Source organism: Rissa tridactyla, chromosome 9 (genome assembly GCF_028500815.1).
Source record: "Rissa tridactyla isolate bRisTri1 chromosome 9, bRisTri1.patW.cur.20221130, whole genome shotgun sequence".
Taxonomy (NCBI): Eukaryota; Metazoa; Chordata; class Aves; order Charadriiformes; family Laridae; genus Rissa; species Rissa tridactyla.
In genome coordinates this window covers 11,685,589-11,707,512 of record NC_071474.1, presented here as the reverse complement: position 1 = coordinate 11,707,512, position 21,924 = coordinate 11,685,589, and the positions used below count along the sequence as shown (strand labels likewise).

The following is a 21,924-nucleotide window of genomic DNA, read 5'->3' as shown; positions in this document are numbered from 1 at the left end:
AATACATGCATTGTCAGCTACTGGTATCTGAGTTCTGAAACCTTCCCTGGAGGGGCTGGGTGGGAAAGGAGGGAATGCAGCAAAACACCCTTGGAGAAACAAAATTAGTGTGTTTTTCTAGAACTCTTGGGTATCTGTTACATGTGAAATTCTAAGAGCAGAGTTACGTATTTTTGCCTTTCTTCTGGAGACTTAATGCTTTTTGGGACTTTAAAAAAAGCCATTTTTAAACACTTCCATGTTTTGCAGAACAGCTGGAGTGATACAGAGGATACAGGAAAATAACAATCTGTCTACCAAACTTTCATGACTAATCCATTACTTTATGTTTAAAATTACAATAAAAAAATGACTTGAAGAATAGCTTGTTGATTTCTAACTGTGTTGATGCAGCTTAGCATATAAATTTACAAAAGCAGAATAAGGCCCTCATGAAGAAGCAGCCTCATAATGATAGCAATATATCTATGAGACAGTGGTAAATAAGAAATGTCTTCTCTAACAGAGCTAATTTTTCTTCTTCCCTAGGTGTATATGTATTAATAAGATCCCCTCTTATCTCTTCTAGGCACCAGTAACAGATGTGCAGTTTGGCCCTATGAGACTTCATCAAGATCAACTTCAGGTAATACAACAGTTCAAACTGAAGTCTTAATTTCTGAAACATCACAGAAGTTAACTTAGAATTTATGACTGGAATTTTTTGGATATCACTTCACATTTTTGTGAAGTGATAACATGCACCTAACAGATTTTTTATCGTGACATTCTATGTGATATCCTAAAAATCTTGCCTAACTCTTTTCTCCAAACATGTCTCAGCTTATAAAAATAGCTATCTGTAGTTCCTTCTGCTGTCAGTTACTTGTAATAAATTTAGTGTGCACCTTGTTTTGTATTTTACTGGTAGTCAAGTCTTAATCAAAGTCTTACCAAAATGATACTAAGCCAAATGTCCTGTCAAGGTCTATTACGCCAGCATTATTACTAGCATCAACCAAAGTTCCAATATTATCACAAAACAGATGAAGTGAGCTTGACAAAGTATGTTTTTTGTTATTCATTGTTGACTGGCATTAATTCATCCTCCTTTTTCTCTTTATTAATAAAGGTCATATGGCAGTTGTCCCCTTATTTTGTCTGGGATGGTATGAGGTTGGCAGATACATGACTCCTTTAGACTTCCTCTGAAAATTCTCCTATATCCCAGGACATGCTGAACCATTAATAATCCACGAGTTCCTCAGTCAGTAATTACAAAACTCCGTAATTAAAGCAGTCTAGACCTGATAATTTGGAAATATCTGTCTTCAAGAACTGCAGTTCAACATCTTCCTGAGCTATTGTCAGAACAGACAGTATTATCATCAAACATCAGATCATAGAACAGCCTCATCCAGCTGTTTCCCAAATATAACTCAAAAGCATTCCTCGAACATTATTGCCTCCTTTATTGTTATTAATAATTGTATTGCTTTTGTCCAATCATTGGCCGCTCTAAAATTCTTCCAATTTATCCTGGTAATATAGCTTGCAGGTATGAGGGAAGGAGAAGGTAGACAGCGTCACATTTGTGCCGCAGTCATACAACTCAGATCTGCTGACTTTCTGTGTTGTTGCTGAAAACCATTCTTCCACTTAAGAGTGTTATAAATTAACTTCACTAAATATAGCCCAAACTACGACATGTTTTTGCAAACAGTTTTGCAGCTTGCTATAAAAGGAATCTGAACTAAATGACTACAAAGTCCTTCATTCTTACAAAAATATGCGCTACATCGAAATGTTAAGATTTACTGGTAGACATTCCACCAACCTGGTCCAAAGTGTAGCCAGCACTGGAATTCCGAAAATCACCCAGGAGATAAATGGCAGTGGGATGTGGTGTGAGTTACATATGCTCCACATTATTGTCTGACCAAAGCATGTATCTCAGTGTGGTTTGATTAAATTACCGAAAGATTGGTGTCTTGGGACAACAGACCAAATGCTGGTTTAGTTATCCGTCTTTTACAAAAGGATGCATATGCTGAGTCACCCACAAAATCAACACTGACCTAGATCTATAGTCTGCCATTCCGTGTATTCTTTCAGGCAAAAGAAGTTTTGTTCTGCAAAATATCCTGACGCAAAGCACAATCGCATCAGTGAGAGTTTTCCTTAGCAGACTTTGTTTATCTTCTGTACCGTATTCAATTTTAGAATTTGAAATACGTGTTAGAAGGAATCGGGCCTTATGATACTTTGAGTCTGTAGGCATTGTATTGATTTGAAAAAGGTTCAGAGAGATCAGTGTTATTGGCAATAACGCAGCAAGTTAGGACAGAGCAAATACTGGCTCATAGGTCAGACTTCCAGTTCTGGATTTCAACCACGGTGATGTCCTGTGATAAAAATCCCATGGCAGGGTTTGCACAGGGCTCACATGGGGACGTACTCCATATACAGAGGTGCTGCTTATGATTTCAGCCTTGCGTAAGTTCGTCTTGACCAGCCTGTCTGTAGTTTCCAGAAACCCCACAGAGTGGGCTGCGTCCAGTACTTTGGGGATCTAGAGATGAAAAAGAAAGCGCATTTTTTCATCATGCCATTGAAGCACCGTCAAATATTAATTCACATGAGGTGAACCATGGCGGGGGTTTTTTGGGAACAAAATAAACCCAAGAAAACAGTTGTATGTGAGACAATTTCAGTGAAGAAAAGTAGGCTCACTGTTATTTCATGTACACTGTCTGAAACGTAGGCATCTAGTCTCAGCTGATTGCTTACGCTCTCTTTGTAGCTAGCAATGAGAGAGCCTTTTCCCAAACTTGTTCATCCCCTGTGGATATAAATGGTTCTGGCAGACTATTTTATCCCCTTGAAACACGGCTGTATACAGACAATTATAAAATCTATAGCCTGTAGAAAGCAGTTCTGTTAAAAACAATGAATTAAGCCTTGGAAGTAGCTTTAAAAAATATGTTAAGAGGCAAAAGTCACAGAATCTATTGTATATATAAGACTTGTTTGTAATGATTCACTGTCTGTCTTTAATACAGGTACTTTTAGTGTTTGCCAAAGAAGATAACCAGAGTAACGGGTTCTGTTGGGCATGTGAGAAAGCTGGATTTCGATGTAATATTGCCAGGACACCTGAGTCTGCACTAGAATGTTTTCTTGATAAACACCATGACATTATCATTATTGACCATAGACATTCCAGATACTTTGATGCAGAAGCATTATGCAGGTAAGCACCATTTCAGTGTAATTAATGCTTAACTATATAGTTAACACTTCATCAAAGATTTTTGCTTTTATATGAGCCTTTTATAAAACCTATCGAACGCTGATGGTTTTTTGGACAAATGTCCATTGGCAGCATCAAACAATGTTACCTCTTTATATCTGGGAGCTGCAGAATTTTTGGTTGTGTGCTCGGATGTCTGAAGCTCGGTCTGGCTTGGAGCCACCATGTACAAATTTATTGCCGTAGTGAACTGTTCGGCTTTTTCTCAAATACCTGGTTCCTTGTTTGCACAGTAAATTAACTGCAAAGATCGCGTGTGCCACCAAGCTATTTAATGAATACATTCACTTCATTAGTGTTCTGAATTTTTTGAAATGTCACTTGCTGTTGAGTAACTCCAGATGCAAATAGGCAATGTTTTGTCTGCACGTTTCCATACCTACAACATTTGAAAATCTGTTATGAAGAGCAAAGTTGCAAACTGATTCCAAAAACACTTTCACAAACTCCTGTAAAGTATGAAAAAAGGGGGAAAGGATTTGCCTTTATGAGTTTCTCCACAGAGACGTGACAGGCAGTGGTGCCTTGCTCCAGTGACTTTCCAGTGAAATACCCCTTGGGAATGTGTCTAGACTAAGTAAGAGTCTGTGGGGTGGGGGTGGCGGGGTCAGGTTGTGTACCCTGGTGAGCGTGGTGGGTCCGGGGCACTGGGACAGAGGCTCTTCTTCTTGATAAACTAAAGAAACTAGATAAGATCTTTGTCAGGCAAAGATGAGATATCAGCCCTATTCCCCTTGTCACAGTTCTACCATTCTGTCCCAGAATGAAGTAAAATGCTGCTTAAATGAGTGAGGCCAAGTATTTCATACAAGTCCGTTACATGCCGTTTCAGAGGGGAGAATTTTTGCTATTCCCCCACTGAGAGTATTTGACGTTTAGGTTAATCTGCATTCTCTGTGTCTTTTTTTCATGGAGTGTCAGGCACTGCTAAATTTATTCTCTTTTCTTAGTGGCCCAGCTAAATTTATTCTCCTTTCTTAGTGGCCCAGCAGGCTCAGGATTTGATTTCTGTGTTGTTGTTAAACCCTTTAAAAGAGACATTTTAAGAAAAGTACTGTGTGAAGATTCTGTAAAGTCATGTTTTCTGCAATGTGACATGAAAAAAAAATGTTAAATGATCTTGCTTTTTATTTAAAGGTCTATCAGAACAACGAAACCCTCAGAAAATACAGTCATTATTGGTGTAGTACGAAGGTAAATGCTTATCATATCTTTACTTTCACGTGATCAACAAAATGTAAATCTTAGCCTTGGAAAAGTAAATACTACTGTAAGAAACTTGAATTAGAACTTCTAGTGTGCTAGTGATAATATGTTATACCATATAGAGTTTTCTTGGCGCAGTATTGGGACAGGATTTTCGATTTCTAATTTTTACTAAGGAGGTCTCCCTTTGGATTTTATTATTTTGTCTTGTTTTGTTTTTTTCCCCTCTGCTGATCACTGGAGGCTTTAGGAATATGTTTCAAATTACCTCTGACACATCATGTACAGAACTGTGGAATTGCCTCACAGATCTGTATTTTCATATTAATAAAAATAACACTTTGTACCTTTCTTGATTTGTCTTTCAGTCTGAATGATCTCTGAACAAACAGGAGATCTGTTGAGTTACAAAAAAAGATGTAGAACAATTTGATCAGTTTAAAGTAGCATCTGACCATAGCAATGTTAAAAATAAAATATTATGACATCTCAGTAAAGTAGTGCATGTGCTTTTTTCATCCTCCTCCCTCTGAAAACATTACTGATACATCATAAAATAATGTAAAAGTAACGAAAATGCGATATATTTAATGTGAAATTAAATAAATGGAAGATAATTTCCTCAAAGTACAATTTTGGGAATGTCCGTTTCTCAGAAAACATTTATTCTGAAAACCAATTTTGAGGTGTTGAAGTTTCCCATTAAAAATCCTGTTTTCCACCAGCATCTGTAGTGAACAAAAGACCCTAATTAAACATTTCAAGGGATTCCATTGTGAATATCATCTTTAATGTTTTTATGCCAGGAAGTCTCCTGACTGTGGTAACTGTTGCTTCTACAGTCAGAATTGTCTCTCATCGAACTAATTCAAAAGAAAAGAGAAAAAAAGGAGTGAAAGAGCAAACTAACTCAAGAGCTTCTTCATGTACATCAGAGAGAAAGACACCTGTGGTTCTGTGGGCCAACAGTTCCTCTCAAAAGTGAGGGGAGCCTGGAAGCTGGGCTTGCTGACTCACAATTAAGTAGTTGCTCAAAAGGGGTTTCTCCCTGCAGTTCATTTTTGTCTTTTCAAAACGTTCACACTGAGTGTTAGGACAAGATAATAGCCCCCTGCCGTGACAATGTCTCAGCAACTTGAGTTCTCAAACTTTTCAGATGTGTCTGGTATCCTTGGCTACGGGAAACTTCGGAAGTGAGTTTGCCTTCCAGTGGGACTGAGTCGACTGTGACAAGTTCCCATGTGCGAAACACAAGCGTTCTCGAGTCACCATTTAGGATTTCACAGACAGAGCACTTTCACACATTTCCTTTCTTGCTGCAAGAAGCATATTTGTGAAAAAGCCTGACATTTAGCCAATAGCATATGGAGGGTCTTCATCTTCCTGCAGTTCAGTTCCTTGAGTTTTGGTTGGTTTGTTTTTTTTTTCCCCTGCAGAATGCCTGTCCTTTTTCTTCATGCTTCTGAGAGGCAACAGTACCAGATAGCTGGCGTGAGCAGTGGGGAGATTTTTCTGATAGCTGCCCTTCTCTCTCTGCTTAATTTTGGGCAAACCTTGTACGTCAGTAGGCGTCATTCTCTTTGTGCATAAGAAACAAGTACATGGAAAACAAAAATAAGAGATGCCATAAGATCAAAATTTTACACATAAATGAAAGCTATTGTGCCATCTGCTAAACTTGACCAGCTTCCGTCAGCTCATTTACAGAAACTTAACATAATGGCCTTTCTTCCTGATTCCAGCCATACATTCGTATATGTTGGAGTGTCTTTTAACAGTCAGTATAGCCAAGTTTTTCAAAATGATTCAGATACCTCATTTTAGGAGTATGTCATCCCCAAGTGACCACCTAGAAGGCACTGGGTAGGCAACAACAGAAAATCCATTCTCATTCAGGCATCTTGAGTTGCCCGCCTAAGATTTGGTACACTCAGATAACAAGTAATTTCATAAAACTTCATCCATGTAGACTTTCAAGTGCATCTTTGACTAGGGACAGCATAAACAACAAAGAACCCAGTACCGAAAGAAGAAGAAATAGTCCAACAATCTAGCTAATTAACTTGCTTACTTGAAGCATTAGTTCTTTGTGATTTAAACAGTTTGTTACATGCAAAAAGGAAAATAACAATTTAGCTTATCCATGCCAAAGATGAAAGCTTATAAAACCCACATAATATATGTTTTATTCATAGATTCTATAAGGACCTAGCCATACTAGCCTTTAGTGTGACATCTGGGGTACAGATATGTCAATGGCTTGTGAAATTGGGTCTCCGTTGATTACAGAAATAATCTCTGACTTCATCATCCTTTTTTAAAAGGCACGCTGATCGTGAAGAGTCATCAATATTGCCCCTGATCTCTGCTGGCTTCACAAGGGTATGTATGTTTCATACTCTACTAGGTTGCTCTGACATTCCAAAATTGTCATGCAAGAAACTGTCCAGAAGTATGGCTGTCAGTGACTTTTTGTGTCAGTAACCCAACCTGTACATCTTGTTTGTGCTGCTCATTCTTTTATATATATCTCCCAGTTCTGAACTACCATACACCAGTAGAATTGGAATAATGCTGACTAAGTAGGTGGACATTCTCAGGAATACAAGAAGTGGTGCTGAGACTTTTCTACTTTATATATTTGTTTCAGAGTAAGTACATGGTGCTCTGCTTGAAAAGTTGACATTGACAAAATTGGCTAGTGACTGTAGCAGAGCCAGAGAGCAGCTTGCAATGAACAACAGAATGTGCTGTGGGAAGTCTCTTCTAGCAAACGCCAATTCACATCTGTAAACAGGCTTCAGACCCTGTCAAGTGCTATTATCTATTGTTTGGAGGCACCTGAAAAGTATTACATTGAATCTGTTCCTTGGCAACTACTCCAATTAAGCAGGAAAGGTGCTTATTAGTGCGTCAGTTAAATGGATTCCTCATTGCATTAAGCTGACAATGGAACAAAAATGTGCATGATTTACAGTGTGATTCAGAGTATTTGGTTGCAGGCTCACCAGATTTTTTGCCATCCCATCACAATCCATTTGCACCTATTTGCTTATATGTAGTAAAGTCCTAATGCGGGAAATGCTAGAGCCTGAAAATAACTGTACTTGCATGTACAGAGTCATTCCAGTGGGCACATAAGTAATCCAACACGGGTTCCCAATTATGTATGGATCAGATGCTTGGAGATGGGACTAAAATTTTGTTTAGCAGCCTTGGTGTGGTGGCTTCCCTTTGATAATCCGTCCTCCCTCCCAAACTATCAATATCTGTGGCAGTTTAGCATGAACAAAGATTTAACATTCAGGCTCGTACCTGGTAAATATGATGCTTTAAAATAACATCAGAGATTCTGAGGTCATTGTTATACAAGCCCCAAAATGAATAATTGTGTCCAATGGCAGGTATATTTGTCAGGATGTTTTGCTTTCTTCTATGCATATAATTTGGGATGTTAGCAACTGGAAACTCATAATAATCTCAAATTTTGATGACGTGTGGCACAACATAATTTTTTCAATTTTATTTTAAATAAGTAGCATCAAAGCATATACCATCACTAAAAGTAGATTATTTTACATATTGATCATGCTGACAATCACAGAGAGTAAAGAAATTGGTTGAACCTCATTGCCATGAGGATCTGTCACCTTTTCAAAATGCAGCTACCTGAAGAATTTTGCTAGTCCCAAAAAATAATCTTCTCATGTTGCTTGTGTTACATGTTCATTTTTGTCATATCTACTCCTTTGTTGTTCTTTATCAAGCAAAAGAAAACACAACTTTGTACTCTTGAATACGTAAATGTGTACTAATGCAATATTTCTAACCTTTAATTTGCAGAGATATGTGGAAAATTCTAATATAATGGCCTGTTACAATGAGTTGATTCAGCTGGAATTCGGAGAAGTGCGAGCACAATTCAAACTAAGGTAATTTTACCAAAAACATCACCAAGAAAACAATGCTAATTCACCCACATCCTTAAAGGAGTATTTGTTTTACTGTAGTGCAGTTAGTTATAGAATGTCAGTTAACTAAAGAAAATATTTTAATCATTAAAGTGCAGTTTTATTCAGTATGGAGTTGCAACACCTTATCGTTATATACAATAACAATTATATGGATTAAATTTAATGAGATGCCTTTTTTTTGGTTGGTTTTTTTTTTGTCTCCAGGGCGTGTAATTCATTATTTACAGCATTAGAGAAAAGTCAAGAAGCCATTGAGATCACAAGTGAAGACCATGTAATACAGGTTTGTTCCAGTTATTTTTATAAGTACAGAAAATTACTCTGTGGACTGACTATTTTATTTCATCCACAATTACATTTACTCTTGCTTATAGTACAAGAATCTAACCTAACTTAATCGTTCTAAAAAGTGGGAGTAGCTTAGCTGTAGAGTAGAATTTGCATAAGTCAGGTCAGTTTTAAAGGAGGTTCTTGTTTCTAAATTAATAGGATTTACTCTCTTGATTTTATTTTTTTGTAATGATTCCTTTATATCGTGAATGAATACAGCCACTGGCTAGTATGCGTTCTCTTCCAAAAACATTCTATGTTAATTTGATGCTCTTGAAAAACAAATCTGATCAATGTTCTATTTAAATAAAGGCAGTATACTTTTTTTTTTCTCCCCCGTGTAAATCTGATACTGTTTGATGCATGGGGATTCTTGGGCCAACTGTTTTTGAATGTAATCCCCTTTTAAAAATTTCTTTAAAAAAGGGAAAAGAAATTGTGCTTACGTTTGCAGTCCTGAAAAAGGGAGTGAGTTCCATCCCCAGCTATGAAGGCTACGAGGAATGATTTTATTATCGGTAAAGAGCTTGAGTCTAAGCCCCTGGGAGTTATAACATGCATATAAATTGTACCCTCTTGACCCAAATCTTGACAATGGCAATTTCATTGAAGGATGTGCCTTCTTCATCCCTTTTACCAAAACAACAGAAGCCATCCTGAAGTTGTTTTAAATACGGTTTTTCAGACCAAATTTTGTCCCTCTGCAGAGAGCCCCAGAGTATGAGACGAATGAGATGGGGAAGAGTCCTGGAGCTGCAGCAGGAAGGGCTTTCTCACAGGGTGGGGGAACCTTTAAGAGCAGAAGGTATCCAGTGGCACCCTTTTCATTTCTCTCCTATTGAGAGATTGCAACTTGTGAGCCGTTCAGGTGCTGTTATCATGGGACCTGTGTCTGTAACTCAGTTAGAGAGAGGGTCGTGAAGGTGTGGGCTGTGGGCTATGGGCACCAGTCTTCAGTTTTGCTGGGCAAGGGCCACAGAATCACAGCGAAGCGCAACATTCAGTTCAGAGAGAAAGTTGCTTTATTAGATTCCACTTCTTCCAGGCTGCTTGGCTGGGCTTTGCCTGGGCAGGGGACTAGCCATGGTTGGCCCTTACACACAGTATGATGAATTTGTCAGTAGATCAGGTAAATATTCCTATGGTATCCCGCCATCTAATTTGTGAATTTTAGAAACACTGAGGTGGGTTTGAGGTTTATAGGTTTGAGAGCTGACATAGCTCATTTTTCAGGAATTGATGTTGTCTGTCTAAACTCTGTGGATATGTAATATTCAGCTGTTTCCATAATTTGCCTCTCTTTGCTCATGTGCACACACTCTACACAGCTCTTCCAGCATGGACATTCCTGTTTTGCTTCACAGAGGAAAAAGTGTTGGCACCTCTCTCAGGAGCAGTACATACAGAGATCTGTTTCAGCCTGGGAAAGAGGTCCTGTGGTTTAGCAAATGGAAAAAAAAAAAGGGATTCTGTTGTGTTTTAAGTATTCTGTTGAATGCTTTTTGTTTGTTTTTTTTTCACAGTACGTCAATCCTGCTTTTGAAACAGTGATGGGCTATCAAATAGGTGAACTAATAGGAAAGGAATTAACAGAAGTGCCTATAAATGAAAAAAAAGCTGATTTCCTAGATACTATTAATTCCTGCATAAAGATAGGAAAGGTGAGTAATGGCATTGTATCACTTGTCATGTGCTACCTTCAAAAGTTATTGTTGCCCAGGGATGACACATGATGTAACTTAAAGCTTCACAGACATGTAGCATTTGCAGCTTTCTTACTCAAAAATGAGCATATTTTACTTCCTCTCCTTGTTTAAGGACTTCTTTCTCTTTTCTTGCTTGGAAGGGGTACACTTTTTATGAAATAAGTGACTTGCTATGTTTCTTTATAAGATATGCTCTAGGTTGCACAAAGTGTGGGAATACCAAAGAGAAACAGGATGAAAGCACGTGTTATCCAGTGTGATGTAAATGAGAAAAGAACCACGTTGAAGTATTTCAGCATGCAATGCGGAAACTGATTCGCAAGTTCAGAATGTAAAAATATCAGAAGAGACATTTGCAATATCACTTGAGAGTAACAGGCAGTGTCAGCTGCCAGCTGCCAATGTCTTTTATTCCCTACTGACACGGGACCTGTCTAATGGATTTTCATTAGAAATGTGCGTTGCACCAAGAAAGTGGATGAGGAAGTGCAGCTGGTTTCAAGGGGGGTCGTTACAGAGAGACACTGCTGTGTACCTGGTAGCTCCACCATGTCCCTTTGGGACTGTTGTGGCGGTAGCGTGAGGATCCATCTAGGAGCTTTCATCTGCATTTTGACTATGAGGCGATGTCGTTGAACATGTATTTCCTTATAGGCAGAAGAGCATGGAGATAACAGAGATTTGGGAATTGGTGTGTTTGTAGCTGCGTCATGGCCCATGCTCAGACCTGAGTCAGGATAGCCAGTTGGGTCATCCTGACTGTCCGCAGGGAAGCACCACATTATTGACACGGAGCAGGGAGATGCTAGAATGAATCAGGGCACTCTGTGTACCTAGGCAGTGATGCAAAAGCACCGGTGCAAGGTTGTGATGAGTCATACTTGTAAATCAGGGTACTAACACGAGCGTTCATCACCAAAAGCTGCACTCTAGCTGGGTGCAGATTGCATGTGCGTTTCAACAAGCGTGTGTCACTCGTTTCTGCATGTATTGGCCTTTTGGAAGAGATCCCAGCAAGAGACAATAGCTTGGATTATGGTGCTTCACGCCTCCGTTGCCTGACCAAAATTATTTCAGTAAATGTGTGTAATACAAACCTGATGTTATGAGGGAGTATTCTTTAAGTTATATAATTCAGATACATTAGACGTGTCAGGCTTTAAATCCACATCATCAATTCTCAAGATATGAAGTGATCAAATGTTCAATATTTTAGTTTGCTGTCTTTAATAATGGAAATATATTTTACCCTATGAATGATAGAAATCTAACGCTAATCCATCTCTTTCCTTGTACTTTATTCCTGCCTCTAGGACTTCCAACTGTGAGGGCTAATGAAATACTACTTATTTAAACCTGTCTGTCTGGAATAGCTTAAGCTGGTTTAGGTGGATATGTTCTGTTTATATGTTTTTTGTATTTCCCTTTGGAACATTTTATAGTATGCAATCTATGTAGCCTTACGTTTACATATTAATAGAAAAATGAATTGCAAATTAAATTCTTACAGGAAGTATTTGCGAGTAGCTGTTAACTGTGCAGAGCAACCTTTGAAATGCTGCAGCCCTTTGAAGGTGCTTTAGTTTGAAATCATTTGTGTCAGAATTTTCAGAGGTGCCTAACGTGTGTCTGGATCATTCTGATACGGTCTGTATGTTGTTTGCAGGCTTGTGATTTCTTTATATCCTAAATTTAAAAGACTGCTTCCCATTACGGTAGGCTATGCATTGGCTACTGTAGGTTTTAGCATACAAGAAAAGCCAACTGTCAACTACTGTGATATTCTCTTGTCAACAGGTTTGTCTTTTCCATTTTGAACAAACGTGGTAATGTAACAAAAATAATAGAAAGCAAGATTTTCTGATCTTTAGAAAAACGTAAGCTGTATAAAATCTACCTCTGGTCTTTAAATGGAATTTAGGAAGATGAACTCTTGCAGCATTTCCCTTCTTGTGCTGACAGACATAGCGCTGTGAGCGAGTTCAGTATATCCAAACAAAAGTTCATAGGCATTATACACAAAAATTGCTAATTGCATGGTACACAGGGATTCTTGGGTCAGGATGTTGTTTCTCTTAGCAAAAAAAATATCTCTGGAAGTTCATTTTTTGTTACTACAGCTGGCTGTAATTTGCAAGAAGCCAGTGTTATTGAAAGGCATTTTCACCCATCCATACTTGAGGAGTTAAAAAAGAAGTACTTTCTTCATTCTTCTGTTTCATGATTCAAATTACATCCATTAAGATGAAATGTGCAATTCTGCCTAGAATTTTTGCTGCCTCTGATCTCTGCAGTTTGACACAAAGCTCTTTATCTTAGTTTCGCTTTTTCTGAAGCGAGATGGATAGCTCTTGATAAATCAGACAAGACATGCAATTCCTCTCACTCCTTGGGAATTATTTGCAAGATAACCATCTTTACAGAGGGGGCGGAGAGCCATCGAGCTGTGTGATAAAGGTCTGTGGCGATTCCTTCCTAACTCCGCCTTACTTTCTGTGAGATTGCTTTCATGACATCTTGGGTTTATTTCGGTTTGCTCTGTTTTCTACAAGTAGCTTGCCGAGCTTTGCTGTCTAGTGCAAGAAGCCCCAGTCGAAAAGGAACGCTGAATCGGGGGATTGCTTACCCTGCCCGTGTGAGTGCTCCGGGGGTAGATGCATGCCATGGCTGCCTTCATGAAGTTTGAAAGCTCAGCGTTGATTCACTCTGCAAAGGGTGAAACCCTTTTATTTTTTACTGTGTATGGTTTTTACTCTGCATTCGATCCCAGCACGCCAGGCCGTGCAGAAGTGACTGGTCCCGGTACTTGTGTGGCTGTAATGGAGACGTAGCGATGAGCTTGACTGACAGCACGGCTCCTGGAGTAGCTCTTCTCCATTGGATTGCTGACAGAGGCTCTGTGAGGGAGCATATGGTGTGCTTAAAATATGTTTAAGTAACATCCCTGGGAGAACTTTACCTACCAGCAGGAGTTTGGCTTGGACCTCCTATTTCTCAGAATTCTGCTGACCTTTTCCCTCGCACATTTCCTGCCACAGCTTCACAGCTTTTAGAAATTCACAAGTTGAAAAATCAATCTGTTGACTAAGAACACATTAGTGAATAACCTGTCTTGAAAAGGATGCGCTTTCAATGCGAGAATTATCCAATCTGTACCTTATGACTTCACCTCTTTGTGCATATTCCGGGTTTATTACCTGGGTTAGAGATCGATTACTCATCTCTGCCTCATCCTGGTTGTCAGGAAACTATTGATATGCATACTTTTTAATTACGAGAGCATTGAATTTTGTGATGTTTGCTTTATCTTCATTTGTATTCCTTATGCAGCTCACAGGAGAAGATATTATGCTCACTTCCCAATTTGTTATGCACAGTTCTTTTCTCCAACAGATCCTTGGAAAAGCCTTTTCATACTTTTTTTTCCGCACAGCCTGTCACCGTGCAGCTCTCTGCGGGCTGGAGTCTTTATTTGCTGGCTCCGTCAACATAAATGCAAAACTGTTCTCTCTGTACCTGTGCTGTGGCCTGCTTGACTGCGAGATCTGTCAGTCTAACCTAAATAAATATGTATCGTGTGCCTCAGGAAGGTATTTTCACATACGTTTGTAAGATCACATCTGAAGTCTGTTGAACTCAGCTGAAAGACAGCAGTTGGCATGGGTAGTTTGTATGAAGTGAATATGCAATATGGAATCAATTATTTATTAATTGCTTGGTATTTATTAGATGCCCAGCTCAAAATGTGCATCTATTAAAAAAAGACCACCAACAAGTATTTTAGGGATGGAAGTGTGTAGGCAAGATTGTAAATCTTGTCAGCTGCCAGGTCACAAAAGACCGGCTCTGTTGGAGGTTACTCTATGCTGCTGCCAGAAACAAAACAAGGAGACCCAGGGTTCCCAAATTTTGCTTTCCCTCAGTTTTCCTCAATAGCCCTGTGAGGGGGCAACTCTAGTCCAGGCACTGCGCGCAAGGGAAGACCCAGGGAGGTCCGTCAGTGTTGTGGTGTATGTCTTTGCTGTGGTATTTGTAGCAGCGTGGTGAGGGGATCGGGAGGGAGCAACAATTAACGGGGCCGATGCCCCGGCATCTACGGGAGTTGCATTCAGCCGCGTCGGCACAGAGCTTCTTGGCACGGCCATGGGCTCCACTGCAGGGAGGGTGTTAGACCACGGTGGGGTCTTCTGGTTTTAAAATCTCTAAATAGCAAAAGAGATCGATTGTTTTAACAGTATTTCGTTGAAAAGCATGTCTTAAACAAGGGAGAAGGGACGTTTCCCGGGTCTCATTGAAAGAGAGAACGAGGCTCTACACTAGAAAGAAATATCTCATTTCCAGAGGAAAAAAAAGACTTCTCACTGCAAAATGAAAAATTCCTTTCCACTTTTTTTTTTCCCCTTTTGTGAATTTTAACAAAAAACAATGATACTGGCAATCTGATTCAAAAGTTGTCTACTTAAATGTCTTAAATGTGATCCTGAAACCAGAGTGCTTTTAGAGGGGAGGTAGCAGATGGGAAGCAGAATCCAGTAGCTATTCTACTAGGCTCTCTTTTGCTTTAAAAAAGCCAGAATAAATCTCTGCCGCTTTTTGAGACTGGACTGACACTGTGGAAAACAAATGTACTAGGATATCAAAGTGCTTTTAGTCACAGATATATTTAATGTTAACCAGCGATAGGACTTCCCAACTCGGCGGGAGAGATGGTGCAGTCCAGAAGTGAAGGTGGACAGGTCGGCATAGTGGTTTCTCACTGACTTTCCTGTCCTGGGAGGAGTCAGCGCAGTCAGGGAGAAAGGCAGGTCAGCGTAGCCGTCCCAGCCGTGCGGTGTGGCCCTGGGGCAGAACAGGGGGGTGTCTCCCACTCTTAGAGCCTGCAGGTGCTCCTGGAGCCTCTGGGGGACTCTTGCTCCAGGCAGGGACTGGTCCGAGCTCTTGCTCTTGCGGGGGTCTTTGCCAGGCCTCCCCCCTGCGGCCCCCAACACCATTGGGGTAGGATAGGGAAGAAGATGTGTGGTTCTGATTCCCACCGCACCTGAGGTTCGGCTCTTTGCCGTCAGGGTACTCGCAGACCGCCTTTCTGGAAGTTCTTTGTGCGTTGGCAGCAACACAGTGACCTACAGGCTAGTTACAGGGGAGAAATTTGAGGGTAAGTGCAGTTTAACCAGTCCTGACTGGTTTTGTATTGTAAGACGGCTTTCAGTGAAAGAAAGGTATGGAGCTACAGCTTCTCTTCCTGTTTTATCTGAACTTCCTTCCACTTGAATTCCTTTTTCAGGAATGGCAAGGAATGTACTATGCGAAAAAGAAAAATGGAGATAACATACAACAAAATGTGAAGATACTACCTGTCGTTGGACAGGGAGGGTAAGTATGAAAGCTAAAGCCATGATTTAGGTCTGAATCAAGGCTCAGTTGAGAGTTCAGCTGCTTTCAGCACACATTGGATTATCCTGTTACTGAGCATAAAGGAAACTTATCAAGGAAGGGAGCCTCAGACCTCTGCATTTAATTCCTTGGGGCAAAATCAACTTTACATGTTGTATGCAGGGCAAGTGAAATTCTCCCAATTCTGCCCAAAAAGGGGTCAAAGATACAAATGTGCTCACTTGTGACTCTTACTCTTCTAATACTCCCTGACGTGGAAGTGCACCCTCCTCCTCTCTTTCTGTGCGTTGTGTTGGGAGCACCAGGACCTACGTCCTGTTCCACTGTGCACCGCTACCATGTCCCTCAGTGCTCACCTACTCACGGCTGTTGCCATGAGTTGTTCTGTGACGAGGTCACTGGGTGCTTTGATCCTGGTCAAAATTTAAGCATGTCTTGATTTTTATGCAACTCCCACTTGGTCCCCAAATAGAGCATTTGGAGCACACAGGTAAACGTTAGTTATTGGTACCTTTATGATGAGTCCTTCTGTACTATATTGGGAAAGAAAGTGGATCAGATTGCATGCAGTAGTAGTTTCAAAGCCCTCTAAGGCAACATGAACATTAATTGAAAGCATGGCACATTATCTTCCAGACTTGGCTGAGACAATCATTTAGAAAGTTGTGTCTTCGTGAAGGAAAGGCCAAATGCAGCTTCTTCATGCAGTTACTTCCTAAAAACAAGTGGTTTGGGTTGATTTCATGTTTGGAAGTATTTCACGTTCTCTAGTCTCCATCAATAGAGTGAAAACATATTTTTGGCTTAAGATGCCAAATCTGTAAGACCAATATGTACTACATACATTGCTACTCGTGGAATAACCTAAGCCCATTTGAAGCTGGCTTAGAAAGTTCCCTGGTAGTCAAGGGTGTAGTTTTCAGTTTGATTGCTCTGTCCCTAAATCCTATAAAAAGTTTTGATTGTTGGACGGCAGTGTTGCATGTTTTGCATTTATATCATACCTGAAACATCCTACAGTAGCCCAGAAGCAGCTGGGGCTGGGGCAGAGAAAAGAGGAGGAGACAGTCTTTGCGAAAGATGCTTCTATTTTATATTCCCCATCACGTGCAGAACTGTGGGGTTTTTCCGTTCCTAGTTGAGCCTTCCTGCCAGAACAGGATTTGTCCTGTATTAATTTGTTGCTCTTACCCATTTTGTGTATCAGCACTGAATTTGAGCTGAGGTTTGGATGGGAATTAACACACTGTTTTTTGCCTACAGAAAGATTAGACACTATGTGTCAATTAGTAGACTGTGCAATGACAACAATAAGGTAAGTGAAAATAGTGCTATGCTTGCTTTAGTTTGAGCCCTAAATATTACAAAATAATGGGAAAATTCTGACTAAGTGGATTTCTCATACTGATTTGTAGGCAGAGAAGACATGTGAACGTGTCCAGGCTGAATCTCAGACAGGTATGACATATCTCTCCTTCTGTACCTGGGGAAAGAATAAAGCCCCTTGTTAGTGATCTGCCTGAAAACCGCAGTTGCACAGGACAATCTGAACAGCCTCATTTGTTATAGAAGTGACACAAAGCAGCCCACCCTTGAAAAGGCAGAAATAGGGCCCCAAGTTGGTATTGTGGTATTGCTGGATTCAGTGTCACATTTCAATTGCAGGGAATGGATCCCTGAGTCAAAATTAGAAATAAAAAGGATGCCATCTAGTTGTCGTGTTGCTGTGGCTGGTCTATAGCTAGTAGCCTGTATGTTTGCATTGCTTTTAGCTGTGTTGTGGGGCATTTGCATGTGGGTGGAAATGAGGATGACCAACACTACCATTCACCCTCATCCCACATATCAGCACTTCAATGAAGACATCCTTGGCATCCGTGCTGCAGGTACTTGTTAATTGTAGCCTTGGCAGCACAGGTTGTGTCTGCTGGAGCCCGTAAGGGACCTAGGACACAATGCCCAGTTTGCCAGCGTGTGTTCTACTTTAATCCACCGGTTCTTTGTGGCAGTTGCTCCTTGAGTGAACCCATGATTGTGGCAGAAGTTGTATATTCACAACTACAATTGTGCCACTGCGTCAAGAGAGGAACTTTTAACACACTGTTAGATCCCTTCTGCAAAAACAGTCAGGCATGTTCTGCCAGAGAGCATGGCTGGGGTCATGACAGTGTAATTGGGTGAGAATTTAAAAAGGAACTTTCCTTGGCTCGTATCTGCTGAAGCTTTGTGGTGAATGTCACTCAGCTGCTCTCAGGCTTTCTCTGAGTTTCAGTTATTTTAACGTACATTTTAGGCACAGCTTAATGTCATACAATATCATTTTCTCCACAGATATTCAGACTTGCAGACACAAAGACAGGAGGAAAGGATCGCTAGATGTCAGATCCACAACATCACGAGGGAGTGATGGTATGTAAAATAAGTAGATTTTCCTGATTTCTATATATATTCAGATTTTTATGTGCACATACAAATACACATAAGTATGTATGTGTATAAATACACATACACAAATAAAGTATCAAGTCATCAATTAATGAACAACTTTACATTTATCAAATAGCCCCATTTTCTTCTCTTGAACTTTGAGGCTTGTTTTTGAACCAGTGGAGAATGGAAGGCTATCGTCTACCGTTCTGCATGGAAGACCTCATGAGATTGAACACAGATACTTTCAAGTACAAATGGCAAACTCTAAACCTAACAAATTATTACATTTCTTACCTCTTCTCTTGATAAAAATATGAAGATAATTTTCTTACTAATTTTGTTTTCTTTTCACTGTGCTGTATTTTGCTCCATTAGATCATCCCAAACTTGATAGATGAGTCACATATTCAAAACTTCTGCTCATACTTAAGTGATTTTGTTAAAGCATACATCATTATAGTCTAGGCAGCATACACTAGTGAAACACGGAAGTAGGTCTGTGGCAGTGAGAATACAATCATACTCCAGTGCAGCAAAAATAGGATTGATTCTTGCTCTTAAGAGCTGCTCAGCACAAAGAGTAACAGAGATGTGTCGGCATTTTATAGGTAGCACAACATAACTATCCAGAAAAAATCCCATCCTATCCTTTTCTCTACAGAACCAAAATTGCTAACTGATATAAAACATTTGTTTTGCAATTTCCAATGAATAATCGGCCAGAACCTCTGCTGTTTTAATTTGGCATAGCTATCTTCACTTCAGAGGAGCTTCACTGATTTACCTCAGCTTGGAAGCTGACTCACTATGACTTGTCATGTTGCATCAGGCAGCAAAAGTAGATCTATCCTGTAATAACCTAAGTGCAATAGTTACCCACCTGTTCCTGCCAGTTTAGACACACGTAATTCTGTATAGTCTTTTTAACTGGGTTTTTAATTGAATATTTTACTTAGTTAAACTAAAAAACCAAAGCTATGATTTTGCCAGGTTATTACAGCTACTTATCTCTAATCAGGGATATCAGTGGTTCATCAAACATCTCTTTGCACCTGTGTGTCCCCAGCATAACAAGCATGTGTATGCCCTCTGCAATAGATTGCCTCTGAAGGGCACAGCAGGGTAAGCAGTTCAGAAAATGAAGCAAGATTTCTTGGCTGGATCCTCCTGTCATGCCTTGTCGCTGAAATCAGGATACAACTTCTGCTTTGTTTTCCACACAGGCAGCTCACAAAGGCGGCACTCTTCTATGGCCAGGATACATTCCATGACGATTGAAGCACCCATCACCAAGGTAATGCGCACTGTCGCTGGCTGTTGTCAGTTGTGCTGTAACTCCACTGGAATATTGGGGCACAGGGATCCTGTACAGCATCCAGACTGAGGAGCAAGGCAGCGCTGGTCTCTGGTACAACTTCCCCCATTCCACCTGCCCGCTGGTGGAGCTCCAAAAAGCCAAATGCTCTGAACAAAGTTCTCCCAAGCCTGCTTAGTAGAGTCCCCTCCATGTGGTCAGCCATTGCATGACCCTTTTTAAGGACTTTTGCCTATGTAAAGGGGGGACTAGAGTTCCTCCTTCTTACTTACATTGCAAATTGCCTTCTGAAACCATTCAAGAATTTGGCAAAAAACAGCTCTTTAATAAATTGAGAGAGGCAAATGGGAGAAGGTTATATTAAATCCATTCAGAGACATTTTGAGATTGTGCCTTGAACGGGAAAGTCATTAATAAGCCTGCTGTCTTTAAGGCCACAGTCTTGTTCCCAGAGTCAGTAGCAGACGTCAGCGTTTTATTAACATCCTTTCCATTTTGATTCTCCCCTATGGGGATTAAAGATGTAGATCTTGTTTATTTGCTATGAGTTTTCCATAATAATTGATGAGTGTCTCTGTTCTTTCTTAAATCACTTCCAAATTCCTAATCCTAAACTAGGTAATAAACATCATCAATGCTGCACAAGAAAGCAGTCCCATGCCTGTTGCAGAAGCTTTAGACCGGGTTTTGGAGATTTTAAGAACCACTGAATTGTACTCTCCACAACTGGGGACAAAAGATGAGGATCCACATACAAGTGACCTCGTTGGAGGGTTAATGACAGTAAGTACATGCTGCCACAAACAGCTGTTGATTAACGTTCCACTGCCTGATTTTCCCAGTTACTCAGTCTTTATCATGTGCTTTATCTGGCATGTGCTTTACCTCTACAATGCCAAATTTTCAGGAAAAACTGCACGCCTCTTTTGGTGTATTCCCCCCGGCGCCCCCTCCTCCCCCCATTAATAATGTAGCTCTGAAAATGGGAAGAAAATTGACCAGTCCTTTTGAAGCATTAGTTTTGCTAGAAATGGAAAGGAAAACCAGTTCTTTTTTCAATGTGGCTCATTTTAGAAAGGTATAGATGGGAGAGGAAGAAATTAACATAGGTAGATGCTTGTATTTCTTAATTAGGATTAGCATGGCATGTTTTTGGGACTTTTCAGTGTATAGACTGTGTTTTCAAGAGACTGCAAAATATGTATTTTTGTTGCTATTTCTTGATTATATTTGTACCCGTAGAGACTCATATAAAGATCAGAGTGCTTTGAGCTGAAAAACACGAATGTTCACATATTAAAGCACAATCGTGCCTCCACAGAACTCGTAATTTAAATAAATAAGGCAAGAGAAAGACTGAAGAAGCATCTATTATGTTGTTATGTTATGAAAGGAGGAACGGGGGCACTGGAAAAAGAAGCGTTGTACCCAAAGTTGAACAAAGGGCACGTAGCAAAGCAAGAATTGAACCCAATCATAACTAGATGAACTTGGATGAACGTTACCTGTGCCTTAAGGATATGTGTTCCTGTTAGTCTGTAGGTTGCATTGAAAAGGCTACCTCAGGACAAAAATTGGCAGCATGTTAGATGCAAAACGGCTCAGAAGATGTGAGCTTCTCAGAGATGTCTCTGGGCTATTATCATTTCATGCCGTAACTCTCAAGGTGCCTTTGCAGTATCCATCAGAATGTTTAAACAGTTTACATATATTTTTGCCTTTTAGAATACCACAGCAAATATCTAATCAGGAGAAACATACGAGAGACTTCAAGAATTCCAGAAGACCTGAACAGTTCATATACGGTTGAATTTACTAGCTCAGTAGACAAAATATATTGTTAATTTAACTATAAAAATATAGGAAGAATATCAATACATATAATCATCAGATTCTCAAAGTTAATCTTTTCTCCTGCTGAATACAGGTAGTCCCTAAACTCAACTGTTTTCTCCTTTTTGTGGAGGTTTTTGTTGATTCTTACGTACATCTGTATTCTGACTGTATTCAGTCTATGGTCCGGGAACATGTAGGTAACAACATTGCAAAACACAAAGTCCTTACTAAAAATAAAACTACAGGCTATTTTATGGAGCAATAGTAAAGCTGAGAAAATCCATTTCAGAGCATGGGGGTGTATGTTATATTATGAGTTCTAAAATTATCTGGGAGAAGCATTTTTCCAGCAAAGGGTCTGTTGAAAATAGAATCATATTATTCCATTTCATGTTCAGAAGTTATGTCTGAGTAGGGGAACAAGTAGCAGGTCATTGGATTTGA

The 21,924-nt window shown here is 39.9% G+C and overlaps 1 protein-coding gene across 11 annotated transcripts in view; it reads left to right on the top strand.

The window, feature by feature from the left end:
• PDE8A (phosphodiesterase 8A) overlaps window positions 1-21,924 on the top strand; it is a 169,110-nt gene that overhangs the window by 118,330 nt on the left and 28,856 nt on the right. For 10 of the 11 annotated variants that reach the window (XM_054215151.1, XM_054215152.1, XM_054215145.1 and 7 more), the window contains exons 2-14: window positions 569-625; window positions 3,042-3,232; window positions 4,430-4,486; window positions 6,823-6,880; window positions 8,342-8,430; window positions 8,677-8,755; window positions 10,326-10,463; window positions 15,790-15,878; window positions 17,163-17,214; window positions 17,315-17,357; window positions 18,231-18,308; window positions 19,553-19,623; window positions 20,263-20,427. In XM_054215151.1, coding sequence (XP_054071126.1) covers window positions 569-625; window positions 3,042-3,232; window positions 4,430-4,486; window positions 6,823-6,880; window positions 8,342-8,430; window positions 8,677-8,755; window positions 10,326-10,463; window positions 15,790-15,878; window positions 17,163-17,214; window positions 17,315-17,357; window positions 18,231-18,308; window positions 19,553-19,623; window positions 20,263-20,427 — 1,167 coding nt within the window. The remainder of the gene's footprint in view (window positions 1-568; window positions 626-3,041; window positions 3,233-4,429; window positions 4,487-6,822; window positions 6,881-8,341; window positions 8,431-8,676; window positions 8,756-10,325; window positions 10,464-15,789; window positions 15,879-17,162; window positions 17,215-17,314; window positions 17,358-18,230; window positions 18,309-19,552; window positions 19,624-20,262; window positions 20,428-21,924) is intronic. The other variant, XM_054215150.1, reaches the window with a different exon arrangement.